The 15,654-nt window shown below is 40.8% G+C and overlaps 1 protein-coding gene across 2 annotated transcripts in view; it reads left to right on the forward strand.

Annotated features, from left to right (window-relative positions):
* The first annotated feature begins 204 nt into the window (after positions 1–204).
* NECTIN3 (nectin cell adhesion molecule 3) overlaps positions 205–15,654 on the forward strand; it is a 58,092-nt gene continuing 42,642 nt past the window's right edge. For both annotated transcript variants that reach the window (XM_058800134.1, XM_058800135.1), the window contains exon 1: positions 205–420. In XM_058800134.1, the coding sequence (XP_058656117.1) occupies positions 219–420 (202 nt within the window). In that variant the 5' untranslated portion in view covers positions 205–218. The remainder of the gene's footprint in view (positions 421–15,654) is intronic.

Genomic DNA, 15,654 nt, shown 5'->3' on the forward strand with positions numbered 1-15,654 from the left:
GTCGCGGTAGAAGCGCCTGGCACACGCGTCCTGCTTTCCCCTTCTCCCCCCTCCCTGCGGTGGGTGGTGCGGTCCGCTCGGAGAGGGCGGGAGCGCCGCGCCCCGCCTCGCTCAGTGACACAGGCTCCGTGTGGGGAGGCGCCGGTGGCTCGGGCAGCGGGACCGGGTGGGACTGGCCGTGCGTCGTAGCGGCGGCGACTGCGAGCCGAGCCCGGAGAATGGCAGGGGCTGGAGTCGCTGCGGAGGCTGCTGCTGGTTTCTCTCCTTCGCCGCCTCCTCGCGCCCGCCCGGAACTTTTCCTAGCGGCTGGTGGCGGTGCCTCCCCCCGGTGGTGGCGGCGGCGGCGGCTGCTGCGTTTGGCGGTGCCTCCCGGGCCGGGGCTGGGGCTCCTGGGGCTGGTTTTCTCTCGTTTCTGCTGCAGTAAGTGGAACTTTTCCCCTTGGCGGACGGGCGAGGGGGCGGGTGGAGGAAGAGGAGGAGAGAAACCCGAGCCCCGGCAGCGCCGGGGGACGCGGCCGAGTTGAGGGAAACTTTGTCTGGCGCCCGACGGCGGGGGCCGCCGGCCGCCCTGCGCCGGGGGAACCGGGCAGGACGTGGCTGGGATGGTGAAGGAGGGAGGTATGCGAGGCAGGTCCGAACCGGAGCCCGCACCGCCGAGACCTATGGACTCTTTCCTCCGGGAACATCCGCTGCGACCGCAGTCGAGAGAGCGGGTGTCCCGGGAGGCCAAGTATCCCTGGCGGTTGGGCTGAGGTGGCAGCGGCCCGGGTGGGGCAATAGGGGAAGTTTATTCTCCTGCTGGGGCTTCCCCCGGCGGACGGCAGGTTATCCGCTGTAATTCCCGTCCTGAGCGGCGGGATTTCGCTCATTTGCGGGAATTCACGGGTGCCCACCCCCCCACCCCCCCTTATTTCCCATCCTGTAGGAAGGACAGAAGGGTCTTGGTGTTTTATCCGGGTGTGCCTGCGGGGAGGAATAGAAGGCGCTTTGCCTCAGGAGGCGTGGGCCGGTGTCGTTGTTCCCTCTCAATGAGGGTGAAAACCGTGCTGGTTTCGGTGTGGGGTCGCCCGCCGCTGCCGCTGAGGTGGGACCGTGTGCTTGCTCTACATCACCCGCATCCTGAGCAGCTGCTGCCGGGGACACTGCGGTGCGGGCCCCGCCGGGCTTGGCGTGACCGCCCGCAGGAAAATGCCATCACCTACCCCCCCCTCCAGTTCATCTTCCTGTGGGGAACAAACAAGCAACGTAGCAGTTGGAAACTGAACAGGAATTTATTTATTTATTTCTAATGTACTGCATGTGGTGTAGTGTTATTTTTTTTACAGCAGTGGAAGATGAGAGGGGATAAAAGTAGACTTGGACAAGAGCAAATCGAAAACCCTCATCCTGCCGTTGTATTTATTCCCAATGCAAGGGAATAGTTGGCAAGGATATTTTATTATAGGAAACGCTGTGTCCCTTCTCTCTTTAATGAAGGAGGAAGAAGTTAGAGTCTCTGGAGATTCATGTGATAAAAATACCCAGGAACGAGCAAGCCACGCCGCCGTAAAACACTTGTGTAGTATCTGAGAAATGCTTTCTCAGGGAGGGAGTTGAGGCGCTGTAGGATTGTGCTGGTGCATGTAGTAGTCTCCCCCCTCTGGCAATGATGTAGCTTTCAAAAAAGGTGATTGTTACTAAGTTTGTAAATATCGAGAAGGCAAACTTTTTGCACTAGCGCTTTTCTCCCCTCCCTTTGTTCAGTGTTATTTCTGCTTTTTTGCAATTAAAAAAGTGAAGTTACAGACTTGACATGACCTTGACAAGCTATTTTTACATCTAAATGTGAAGTTAATAGTAACAATGAAGCTAATAGCATCCGTGCCTAGTGTCATACAGCGACTCAACCATTTTAGTCTTGATAAGTGTAATTCGGGTTGTCAGTCTTCCCAGATTCTTTTTTTTTGCATAAGTGATAACTTTTCAGAACTTCAGCCAGAAGTGGCAATGTTGTGTTGAAATAATTCTGTTCTTTGAGCACAAAGTTTTGAAGGTAAAAGGGAAAACTTGAAAAACTGTTACAGACTTTTAGACTTGGAGGTAAGCAGCAGGGAAAGAGGGTTTTTTTGTCAATATCTTAGGTTTTAGTTTTCTTTTCACCTTTAAATTTCCCACAGTTGTTTTCATTGTATTTGTAACTGTAACGTGACTATGAAGGAAAAATATTAATACTGTGCTCTTAAAAGTGCTCTTAAATATGTTTTGAGCATGTTTACATGTTGATGGCACCCCAAACTACTTATTGCTTTTGGTTGCCTTTTGTCCTGCTACTCAGCTAATTCTGATAATGGTAGCAAAAGAAAGATTTGAAAACGCTGCCATAAATTATCCCAATCCTAGTAGAATAAAGTCGCTACAAAACCAAATAAATTTTTATCCAGTCATTTTGATTGACAGTTAGAAATTATTTATTTGAGCTATAATTCCTCAGAGAAATATTGCCAAAAACATCTCAACACTGACACCACAAAACTGAAGGGGGAAAGAGAAAATATATCAGGAATCTGAAATAGCAGCTTTTCTGTTTTTGAGTAAATATAGACCTGCTTTAATAAATGCTGTTTTTTTTACAAAAGTAAGACTACTGGCTTCAGGTTGTGCATACAAGTACTCCTTCCACTTCCCTGTCAAACAGGGCTCGATGCCACAAAGTGCATACTGAACTTACGTGGTCAAAGTAGTGTAACCTTGAACTAGGGGACTTGTGTGGCATCTATAGGAGCATCATCACAGCCTTTAATCTATAAAGTAACTTATTTTGCATTGCAGCAAATGCTTTTCAGCTGTGCTTATTGGAGTTATGTCCTGCAACATATACTGTAAATGAGGACTTGTGTGCTACTAAATAACAAATTCCTCATAATTCCTATGTCTCATTTGTTTGCACACAGTGAAAACTTTTTTGCAAAATTTTTTTTTAAATGTAAGCTTGAATTAAAAATAAGCAGAACTGTAAAGTGAGGTGAATAGAAGGATGTTCAAGATGCATTTTTCAGATATTTTGTTGAAGAAATAATTTTTTTTTTCAATTTAAATTGCTGGTTATGTTAAGCTTCTCAGTAAGGTTAGACAAAGAAGTATACATATGTCATCTAAGATCCCAATGAATTTTTTTTCTTACAGGAGCGTGGAATGCAGATCTCCAGACTGGCAGTAGAGCTGGAAGGATTGGGTTGTAAAGGTGTAGATAATATAAGAGTGCAGTGTACCATATACAAAAATAATTTAAGAAAAATAAAATCCCGAAGTAATTATTGATGAAAACAATCTGGCTAGAAACATTTTTACTATTTTTTCAGGTGAAGTCATGGCAAATTTGAATGTCAAGCAAAGCAGGTTGCCAACTTGGAAATGGGAAGGTGTAGTAGAGTTATCATCAAGACAACAGAATGTGTTTTTTCCTCATTTTATGTTAATAGTTAAGAAATCTGCGTATAAATATGCATTTATGTTTTGAAAATGGTATGGAAGTGAATGCTTGTTTGAACAGGTGTTTGGTGAAGGAGTACAACAGCAGTGAAAGAAGGAATAGGAATGCTGTGGAAGGTATTTGACAAGTTGGAATGAAATAGTGGTGAACCATGTAGTAGGTTGGGCAGTGTATGAAGCTGCTGTGTGAAGAAACAGAGCAGCTGCACTGGTAAGAACAACAGATAGGAGAGTTTAAATCTGGATTGTTTGATAATTAACAAAAATTTTTTTTAATGTTGCCAGAAGTTTGTCCAGACTGTACTTGAGGATAACTCATTGGAATATGAGGTGTGTTTTTTTTGAAAGAATTCTTTGCTGTTTCATTGTGGTACGTCTGCAATTTTTCCATATTACTGTTACACTGTGATGCTTTTGGTGTGCAAGAACTCCCATTTACATATAGAAATGAAGTACAATGTTATTTGAGTTAGGATCTGAACACCTGGAGTACTATAAAAGAATTGTGATGGTTATTTAGCCACTTATGCTACATAACTGTTGACCAGTTACTTGATTTAAACAGTGTTTCTCTCTTGCCTTCTTAAGCAACTTAATTTTATGTCATGGGATATGCATTCTCTTTGATAGTGGAAACAAAAGAAGCTCTAGCAGGATTTACTTTTTGTGAGATAGAGTGTCAAGTATCCTGTTTAAAAATGTGGTCAAATCTAGCTTGTTTTCTTTGTGATCTCTTATGTAGTATTGCTGACAGGGTGATATTGAGAAACAAAGGACTGTTCTGTAGGAGGAAAAGCAAAAATATGTAAACTTTATAGACTACTTGTACCAGCTGATTACCCTTCAGGTCCTGGTAGTAGAGCTTTTAAGGTAGGCACAATGTGATGTAGATTGCATCTGATGTGAGAAGGGAGTTGAGAGTGTGTTGCTTCAGAAAGCAGTGTCTGGGGCTAGTGAGTGGAGCATTTGTGAAGCTCAAAGAAAAAATAAGTTAGAAACTCTAGAATCAAAAGTCTGAATTTTAATTTGTAGAAAACAAATCCAGAGTGGATGAAATTAAGATAAGAGATGAGTAAAACTTGGTACACAGAAGATAATCTTGCTAAGTGCCAGCTGCCTGCAATGCTATTGGTAAAAGTCATTTTTTAGTGTTGGTTATCTGTTAAAGAGCAATAAACTTTGCATCTGCTGTTACACCAACCTGTGTAGGTGGCTGCTGTGTGGCTGAATTCAGCTTTGTCCAAGCAGCTTTTATCAGAAGGTATGGTTGCAGACTGCTTGGGTGTGTGTGCCAGCAAGGGAGAGTGCTGAGATTGTGGGTGTTCTCTGCTTGCTCTGGAGCCCCTGTGCACTGCCACTTAAAGGTGGCTCTGTGATGACGGATTACTTTGCTGTTTTGTTTGCACCTTAAGCTTGTTTCCAGCTTGGAATGAATGTGATGTATTGGATGAGAATTATTGGAACTTTGCTTGGTTGGTTTTTTACCCTGATGACTTCTGTTTTGATTGGTATGTGGATTGTTATGCAGAAGTTTCTGACAGGAATTTTCTAAGGCAGCTGATAGCTGGAAGTAAGTGACCAGATTTGCTACGTGAAAAATAGGTATAGGTGCAATTATTTAATTATTATTACTTGGTTATGCCACATGTTCTTGGATTTAGTGGTTGCTAGAGGTGGAGGTATATATGGTCTTTAAAGGTGCCTTTAACCAAAACACTTTTGTGTTTCTATGGTTTGTTTTTGGTAGGGTTAGCCTGTCTAAAACAAGAGTTTTTGAGCAGTACTTATTTGGAGGGTAGTTGTATTCCATGCCTCAGAGTTCATAGGTGTCTGAAATGCAGTAATGTATTTTTATTGAGAGGTTGGAGATGATGAATTTTTGATTAGGCATGAAATAGGTTGATCAAGCTTTCTTGTTAAAGGGATCATTAGTACTATTCTTTATTTCTGTTTAGAAAGCAGAAGGATTGCCTAGAAAATAGTATCATCTGAGTATGGGGAGAAATCACAAGAAAAGCTAAGAAAGAAAAGATGGGAATAGCTGAATGTGGAAAAATGCAAGGAAATATATGAGAAGCAAATAAAGAGTGACTTGTGCAGTAAAGGATGTGTCAGGGGAAATAATTACTGTGTTTCTGTCTCTGTCATGGGGACAGATGGTAAAGCTGTTGGGTGAAAGCTTGTTTTACTCCGCTGGATGTTCTGGATGGCGAAGGTGTAAAACACTGTGTTAAAAGGAGGTGGAGGTGTGTATGAGTGAGGCTCCTGAGGGGCTTCATGGACAATATTTGCATTCATTTGATTCTAAAAAAGGTGGCCCGTGGTTGCTTAGTATGTAAGCTCGTGATAAAGAGCTTTGAGGTGTAGCACAACTTCCGAGTCACGGTGAAAACACCAAACCCACGTTTTTGGTGTTATCGAATACATGAATGCTTCAGGAGTTACTTTTCAGGTAATTAACTTTCAGACTTTGGACTGCTTCAACTGTGAACCCAAAAATTCATCTTTCTGTCCATGAGTTAGCAATAGAAGAAAATTAGCAGCAGTAATGAAAAAAACCCTTTAATGTCTTAAAGCTTCTGTTGATGTCCTCTATCCTTTTACCTTGGTTTTTCCAAGTGTATGAGAAGGTAAAGCTAGGTAAAGTTTAGCCTGTTACCAAGAAGGTTACTTTTAGTTCAGGTATTGAAAAGCAGAAACAAGCTTCCAGACAATCCACTTTTATCATAGCTGCATACTTTTATTAAGTATTTCTGCTTCTTTTCAGTTGTTTTTCAAGTAGTGTGCAGGAGTAAGAGCAATTTTAATTCTTTAATAGTGTAAAATATCATCCATCTTATTTTCAGTGAGAAGACTAGTTGAGTGTAACTCTTGAATTGACAGGAATACTGAGATTATCTGCAAGCAGTAGACAGCTCTTGCCCATTTCCCTTCCCCAACCCCCTTCCCACATCAGATTTTCATTATGTGGCATTTAAGATAACGTTATATGTCTACAGGGATTCATTGTTTTCTCCTTTTCTGTTAGTCAAGGTTCGTATAACATGATAGCTCTTAAACTAGTTCTGGGATTAGTTTGTACAGAGCTGAGTGTTTTTTTGAAAGTGACTGTTGTTTTGAATACTTCAGTGTAATGCAGTGGCATGTGCAAAATTGAAATTGAGTCATTCAAATGGCAGTCTCCTGCTAAAGGTGAATAAAGACTAGTCAAGCAGGTCTCCATAGCTGATATGTGTACCAATGAGTGGAAAAAAACCAGCTGAGCTAGCTTGATGAATTTATTGGTTACATTTGGATTTGTTATTTTTATTAGCCCCTCAGTTAGAAGACTCAGATTAGTGTTGGATTTAACATTTTCATACTTTGTGTGGGCATTCTTTGTCCACTTCTGTTGCTTTTTTAACTTGAAATACCACCCAGCCATGCTACACGTGATGTATTTGTATAAGCTGAAAACTAATTATTGCTGGGACAAGCATAACCAAAACCAGCCTATTGGATGAAGAGATGCTGGAGAAAGGATATGAAGTTGACATGTTCAAGATGGGTAACTTAATTTCTTTCCAGTGTATATAATTTGGTAGAAAAATAGTAACTTTAATGTTGTAAAAGTTAAATTACATCAAATACCAAGTAACTTCCTCATAGCAACAGATTAACTTAGGGAGTAAGACTTCTGACTCATATATAACTTGGGGGTAATTTTTTCCCCAAATTCCTTTAATTTCTCCAACATCGACTATTGACCATTGCCACAATGAATCACTAACTCTGCTAAGGTTGGTTGCTAACAACTGGAGAAGTCAAGAGCTGTTAAGCTTAATATGATTTTTTAATATAAAGATTGCATTATAAAAATCCACTTGTCAACCCTTCACCAATGCTGCTGTTCCTGTGTTTTAACCGCTTCAATGCACTTTTGATTTCAACAGATAAACTTTCTTGAAACAGAAGTAATGTTATTATGACTTCATTAAGGCACTGTACCATTTAAAAAGACACTACTAAAGTAATCAACTATGAGAAATTGATGGTTGTGACCATACTGTGAATCACTTTTTGGGAAATTTAAATGCATCCTGTTGAAAGTTTCAGTGTGTTACTGGTAGCTGAGGTAGCATAAAGTAATCTGCCTCTGGTAACTAGCAAGTGTAATATAGCCATTTATCCAGGATAGGATCTATAGGAAGAAGCATACTAAGTTCTCTGTAGCTGTCTGAGGTATCCCAGGTGGTTTAGGCTTCTGCATGTGGCTTGTATGTTCTACTTCCAATCTTTAACATCCCTTCCAACCCAAACCATAGTATATCTATAGTGTGTGTACATATATATAATATAACACAACTGTTAAGTTCAACAGTTGTAAGTAATTAGGTTTTTTACTATAACCAGATTATCACAATTGATGTATCAGTGTTTCCACCTGAATATTTAATAACTTAAACTACCTCCTCATAAATCAGAATGTAATCTTTTGTGGAGAAACAGATTTGTGTAGGCTTTATGGAAAATCTTAAAATGATTCAGCAGTGTTCTACCTTACAGAAAGAGGTGAGGACTGTGTGAGTCTACAGAATTGTTAGTGAAAATTCTTTTTGTGATGAATCTCCAGAGCTACTCTACAGCTGCATATTCTGAGTCTCAAGAGACATGGCTTAAGTATAATAAGATGGTGTGGCTACAAATAAGTGAAAACTGAAGTGAAGTGAGGAAAGCAGTTTTAATGGTGTCTCCACAATCTGAGACTGCTGTGAAAAGAGGTCCTGAATTGGTTGCTGTAAGTACATGGGAGAAGATACTGGGCAAAAGAATAGTGAGTGTTATTAACCTTAAGGGGCTTTTAATAGGATTTCCTAATATTTCCTTGTAGCTAAACTGGTGAGATATGTTTTGGGAAGTGGATTATTAGATGGGGGAAAATTTTTGTGTCCTGCTGAACTCAGAAGATTCTGAGTCCATCTAGAGGCTGGTCACTGGTGGCACCAGTGCAGGGGCAGTTCAGCTACATTCTGACCTCTCTTCCAGGTTGTAAGGCACTTCAAGCAAATTTATGGATACTATGGATGACTATAGGGGTCAGTTATCTGCTGAAAACTGGGATTAATTGAGTGGGATGTCCACAGGTCAGAAATAACTGTTGGAAACCTTGTGAAATTCAAAAGCAGATGTGTCTGGGGGGGATGACCCCATGCAGCAGCAGAGATGTGGTGCAGACTGGTGTCAGGTGCCTTTACAAGAAAGATCATAAAGGTCCTTGTGGGACAGTATGTGCTTTGTCGTGCAAAACATAAAGAGCACACTGGGCGTGCTCAGCCAGTTCAATGAAGCAATTTGGACTTCTACTATTTAGAGCTTGTGAGACTACATCAAAAGTACGGTGCACAGTTTTGTGCTCCCAAATGTGCGGCAGGTGCAGAGGTGAAAGGCCACTAGGGTAGGGAGTCACCACATGATGTATGAAGAGGGCTGGAGAAGTGGGTTTGTTCAGCTTTGAGAAATGTCTGAAGTGGGGCACCCTAATTGCTACTGGTGTTGTTTAACAAGCAGTAGAGGGAAAACAATGACAGACTCTCCTTAGTTATGCAAAAGGAAAGGATAAGAGGCAGCAGACACAAGCTACAACAAGGGAAGTCACTATAATGTGTTAGCAGTATGTTTTCCCACACAGACAATGAAGCGCTGAAGTAGGTTGTGGAATCTCTGTCCCTGAAAATATTCAGAACCTGACTATGGTATGACCCCTGAGTAATTTGATCTGACTTCAAAGTTGGCCCTTTCAGTTGGGGATGGGATTGGATAACTTCCAGAAGTCCCTTTCAGTCTAAATGAAGCACATAGTGTGCATGGGCAGGCATGAGCTAGTATACTATAGTTGCTAGCCTTGGAAGGAAAGTAGAAGAAGTTGGAAGTCTTCTATTTAGATTAAAATGTCAAAGTAAAGTCTGAAATAAGTTTTTCCTATAAATCGATTTGACTGCTAAAAACTTAAGTCAAAATTGAATCCCTTTGTTACTTCCTAATGTAAGTTACTTATGTTAGAGAATTTGTTAAATAAAGATCTGACTACATCTTTTCTGTTACTTCAATAAGTAGCCAGTAAGAACAATCCTGTACAGCACAGAGCTGGGTGATAGTGTGAGACATACTGGAAATGTAGCTTAGCAGTAAATTGAGCAGCTATTAAACAGCATTCCCTAGGCTTACTGTTGTGATTCAGTTCCTGGACAAAAAGGGGTTAACTTTCTGGAACTGCCTGCATTGAGCTGGCCTTAAGAGCTAAAAAAAGCCAGCAGTGTCAGCAATGCAGGGGGCAGCAGCCATCCCATAACTTTGTAATGTAACTGGTAACTCATCAGATTTTTTATGGACAGCTGAGATTTGCTGCTCCTGACAAAATAAGTTTGTTCTATATTTCATTGTATTACCACAGTTGTTCAATACTGACAGATAACACTAAAGCTTTACAGGTAATTGAAAATGTGAAGTTAATATTTAGCTGTCCTTCTGAAGTTGTTCGGGGCTTTGCAACATTACATAGAGCAAAGTACATCCTCCCTTTTTACATAGTGCAAAGTACAACCTCCCTTTTCTTCCTGCAGACCTCAGTTCTCCCCAGAGTAGGTGATGTGTGGAAAGACAACATACAAAAAGTCAAGGAGTGGTCTACTTGAGGCAGGTGAGGGCTGTCCTAGGGATTGAAGGTCTTGTTCCTTCTGCTAGGATGTCACACACATCAGTGTATGTGTGACACACAGTGCACCAGTGTTCCTGACCAGTTTCTAATGGCTTTCTGGTTTCAGTGTAGGAAGTACAGTGCAGGGGACAGGAAATGCTGCATGTTTACAACTGTTATTGAATGCTTAGAATGTTACTGAATGCTTAGAATTTCATGTACTACTTACTCATGTCACAGAAAAGCCAAAACAGAAACTCCCCAGTACCTAAAATCCTGATAACAGAGTGTTTATTTAAAGCAGTTCAGAAACATTGCTTGTACAGAAGTGTTTGGTAGTTATGTGGTCCATGTACTCTCATACCACTAAATGTAGTGGGAAGTCTTTGATTCTGCCATGTCCCTTTCTCCAGTTAAAGTTGAAGAAATATTCAGTTCTGAGTGACTTGAACTTTTACTTTATTGTTCCTACATAAAAGTAATATTCTACTGAAGACAAAGATATTAATACAACAATATTTCCAGTATTGAACAACTATGGTTATACAATGAAATATAGAACGAACTTATTTTGCCTTGTTCTCCCCAAAATGGCTGAAATGCTCTAGATGGTTGGTTTTGTGATGATTTGTTTGTTTAAGTTTTCCCAAGTCAGGAGGTTTGTGCCTAAAACTTCTTGGGTTAGGTTAGGAGTTTCATAGACCTTGTGTTTTAGTATGGCACACCTCTAAATGTCGATAGTTTTGCCTCGTCAAAACCAGCCAGCGTTTCTGGTGGTATCTGTCAGAGTTAATTGGGATTTTTTGTTGATTTTGTTAAACTGCATTGTGTTTACACTGGACGAACTAAGGCAAAGGAAAACAACCTGTGTACTCGGACTTCATTGGCTTCATTCATCTGAACTGAGCAGTTCAGAAATCCTCCTTTCCACCCTTACCTTTGAGTAGGTAAAATATGGCATAGTTCTAAGATGTGTAGCTTGAATTTGATCATGTTTTTGTTAGACCTTATGTCTGAACATTAAGTTGAACAGTAATTGTGAATTTCAGAAATTGGCAGTTAATTGGTTCTCTGAGTTGACTTAAGTTTGCCTTGATAATGAATGCAGAGGTGTAGTGTGAGAAGTGCAGTGTAGTATCGGAAGAACAGAAAGTATATACGTATGAAAAATTAAGTTACTAAGTAACAAAATAATTAAGTACTGATATAGCACTGCACAAGTCAGTAAATACAGACACAGAAATATGGTAAACTTGATTTGTATCTTCATTGCTTCTCCTAGCCTGCTGGGTTGACCATCATTTCAGCATGTGTGCTGTGCAGTCTTACAATTAATATGTGAATTCTGGCTGACCATTGCAGCTCTCCTGTGCTACCTGGTGTAAATACTGTGAAATGCATGAAAGATCAGGTATTAATTATTTGGACTTCTCTAGTCGCTGAAATTTCCCTGAGGAACAAGGACTACTGAACCAGAGGCAGGGTCTGTCTGATGAAGTAAGGTGGAGGGTTCTTATCCAAAAGCATTGCTAGCTTGTGAGGAGGGTTTTAAACTATGCATGTTGAGATGACCTTTGATTTTTCACTAATCTGAAAAGAAGTAAAGCAAGGAGCATTCAACAAGTGTCCAAGGGGGATATGATGGAAATTGGTTTTTTTCCCTTCCCTTGTGAAGGCAGCACAAATGAGCACAATTGCAGACTTAGGATCTCATTGGAATTGCAGTAATGTTGTGGAATAGCTTGCATGACTGGAGTCATGCAATTAGCTAGCTCCATTTGTACCTTCAGGAAAGGCAGGCTGGCAAGGTGAAGAGGAGTGTCTAGAATGCTTGGAGCTAGACTGGCATGGCTAAACAGAGAGCTGGAATTCAGGAAAAGGAGAATTCCTGAGCTTTGGAAGAATGGGCAGGCGACTCAGGAGGATATGATGTTTGCAGATGGAAAATTAAAAGCACCAAAGCCCAACTGTGATTTAATCTGGCTACTACTGTAAATGAAAGTAAAAAAATATTTTTACAAATACACAAGCAACAAAAGAAGGGCTAAGGAAAATCTCCATCCTTTTTTGAATGTGGAGTGAAACAGTGACAAAGGGTGAGGTACATAATTAATTTTTTGCCTCAGTATTTAAAGTTAAAACTAGTTGTTCTCTGGGTACCCAGACCTCTGAGCTTGGAAGACAGGGATGGGGAGCAGGATGAAGCCCCCCATAATCCAAGGATAAATGATCAGTAACCTGCTGTGCCACTTAGACACACAAAAATCTGTGGGGCCTGATGGCATCCACCCAAGACTACTGACAAAGCTGTCAGAATGCTCTCCCAGCCACTTGGAATGATTTACCAGCAGTTCTAGTTCACTGGAAGTTAGCAAATGTGATGTCCAGCTACAAAAAGGACTGGAAGGAGGATCAAGGAGACTACAAGCCTGTCAGCCTGACCTCAGTGCCAGAGTTGGTTATGGAGCAGATCATACTGAGTGCCATCACTCAGCATGTGTAGATGTGGCACTTAAGGACTTAGTTTAGTGGTGGACTTGGCAATTGTAGCTTAATGGTAGGACTCAGTGATCTTAGAGGTCCTTTCCAGCCTAAACAGTTCTGTGATTTTAAAGTCTCACATCTGGACTGAGATAACTCCATTCAACTGCACAGGCTGTGTTCCAAGGGGCTAGAAGGCAGCTTGGCAGGCATAGGTCTAGAGCCCTGGTGAACAGCAAATTGAGCAGTATCAGCAGTTTGTCCTCACAGCAAGGAAGGGAGACTTTATCTTGGTCTCTAAGCATTACAGCAGATTGAGGGAAGGAATATATTTTGCCACTAGAGTACTGTATCCAGTTTATGGCTCATGGTACCAGGGAGACACTACCAGAGCAAGCCCAGAAGTGGGTCACTGTGTCAACTGGAGCACAAGGTGTGTGAGCAGAGGCTACAAGAGCTGGGCCTGATCAGCCTGGGAAAGGGAAAGCTGCAGAAAAGGAGCCTTTATTTGGTGCCTGATGAGAATGTATTAAGAATGTAGATCAACACTTTCTTCAGACACCCCACACAAGGGAATAGGAACAAGCTGGAGTGTGGAAAATCCTGAGCCAATGTAAGGAAGTAAAACTTGTCTGTGAGTGAGAAGGTGTCCAAAATATTTGAGGAATCAGTGTCAGGTGGTGATATCCCAAACCTGACTGGACCAATCTTCAAGCAGTCTGATATAACTCTGAGCAGAACTGAATGGCCTCTTGAGGTCCCTTGCCTCTTTACCTACATGAAATCATTATTCTCTATGTCAGTATTAGAGCTTGTTTAACTTTGCCAATGATAAATGCATTATAAAGAAAACTGTGCCTAGGAGTTAACTTGTGTTTGTGGTAATTGCTAGGTGACCTGGTTGGAAATGATCACTATAGCTTACATCTGACAACATGACCTGTTGAGCACCTTATCAGAGGATTTCCGTGGAAGTTTGGTTGGTTGGGTTTTTCCCTCCCCTCTACAGGCTTGTACTGATGAGTAGTAATTCCAGTGATTTGAGTCTGAATGCTTCAGTCTGACAAATGAAGTTAGAGTGATTAAGTCAAGAATATCTTAATAATGCTTATAATTTAGATTCTGGGATAGACATGAGTTTTTTGGGTAATCTAGCAAGATGCACATTATAATTACCCTCATGGTTAGGATGGCAGCTTATGTAAATACCACTGTGTAGCAGGAAAGTGACTTGCTACTTTATAATGAAAGAGAACAAACAGCAGTGACAAGAATCCTATACTGAACACTTTGTATTTTTGGGTTCTGATTGAGTTGCCTTTTTTTTTTTTTCCTGTTAGTCTGTGAAATGGCAAGTTTATTATATGGTAGTGTTGAAACAACAGCCATTTAACTTGGAAGAAAGCTGTTTTTTGGACTGGGTTGGGACCACCAACCCATGTTTTTGCAAGTTTGTGGCTAGGTGGAAGAGAATATGGTGTTATGTCATTAGTAACTTCCACATTTTGAAATTAGGCAGAAGACAATACCTCCTCAGACTTCTGCAATATTTTAGTGGTCAATCGGTCAATCCCTTACCCCCAATTTCTCTTCCCCTCAAAAAAACCCAAAAAACAAAAAACCAAAAAAAAGAGAAAAAAGTGGATATTGTAATAGCATTAAATTGCCTTTCTAACTAAGGAGTGGAGAGGCATGAAGTCTGGAAGGAAGTGGCAGGGTATTTATCTGACCAGATCAGATTTAGCAGTCATCGTGGTCTGGGAAGTTCTTTCTGGAAGGATTTGTGTGGTGGAAGGTATATTGTAGGTGGTGCTGGAGGATAGTAGGATCAGGTCAGTTGCATTTCTTGGAGTATGAGGTGCCCTAATTATATATAAGAGCTAGTTACTCATAGCAAATTGGAATAAAGATGAGTTACAGAATCTTGAAGTACCTTAAGAAACTGAGGGATTGAATAGTTAAGCAAGCTGAAGTGTAGATGGTTGTTCAGTGGTGCCCATGAGGCATCCTTTGTGAAGGAGAGTATTCAACTTTGTGTATGAATTGTTATAAATATTAAATATTTGTATAATTGCAAAGAAGACCTTGAGTATGTGGTGGTCAGTTCTCTGAGGTTTGCCAGAGGTCTGGTTTGAAGGGGCTGCCTGTACAAGGTCTGAACTAGGCAGTGCACTGTTGGGAAGGATGTCCTCTGTCATGATGTTGTATTGGCATCCTCTTTGAACTTGTCATGTAGTAATGCCAGCTTTGAAATTTCTTAGCTCTGAAGAGTGTACTAGAATTGAAACCTTTTAAAAATGAACCGATGTTCAGAAAGTGACAATTTTTGTATAATGCATGACATTGTCTGTATCATGAGAGGCAGTTCTATATATAGAAGTCAGAAAAGCTGAAGCACTAGCTGACTAAAACTATATGATTGGGTGTTCTGTAGCTCTCCAGAATGGAATTTCTTTCATTATCTTGAACTCACAGCTCTGCAAATAAATGAAGAGATTGGGCTTTAAAATAAATTTTAAGCAAGCAACATTAGTTATATCTAAGCATAAGGTTATAACTTGACTTATTATCAAACATGCTCAGAAAGAGTTACTTTTCTCAAAGCTGAAGGCTGTCATTTCTCCTAAATCTTACTTGTTGGTGAGAATAAGACTTTTTTGTAAGGAGTGATTTGTGGATGCCACAGTGACTCAGCTGAGGACAAAATAAGGCTAACAGATTTCATGGGGAGTTAAATATACAACAAACCTAAAATTTTGAAGAGTTAAAAGCTTTTAACAAAACACGTGACAAAAGATTAATATCTGCTTGTGGATCAGAATAAAAAAACATCAATCATGGAGGAGACTGGTCACCTGCTGTGAGCTGGCTGTCCCTCTGATGAAGAGGAGAACCTTTACTGAAAAAAGTAACTAAAGGATACAAATAGAAGGAAATGAGAAATACGTTCGATAAGAAAGGAGCTATTTTATCAGCTTGCAATGTTTGAGTTAAACCAAATGCAAGCTGACCTGAGCATGAGAAAAGTATCT

The sequence above is a fragment of the Ammospiza caudacuta genome, chromosome 2 (assembly GCF_027887145.1).
Source record: "Ammospiza caudacuta isolate bAmmCau1 chromosome 2, bAmmCau1.pri, whole genome shotgun sequence".
NCBI lineage: Eukaryota > Metazoa > Chordata > Aves > Passeriformes > Passerellidae > Ammospiza > Ammospiza caudacuta.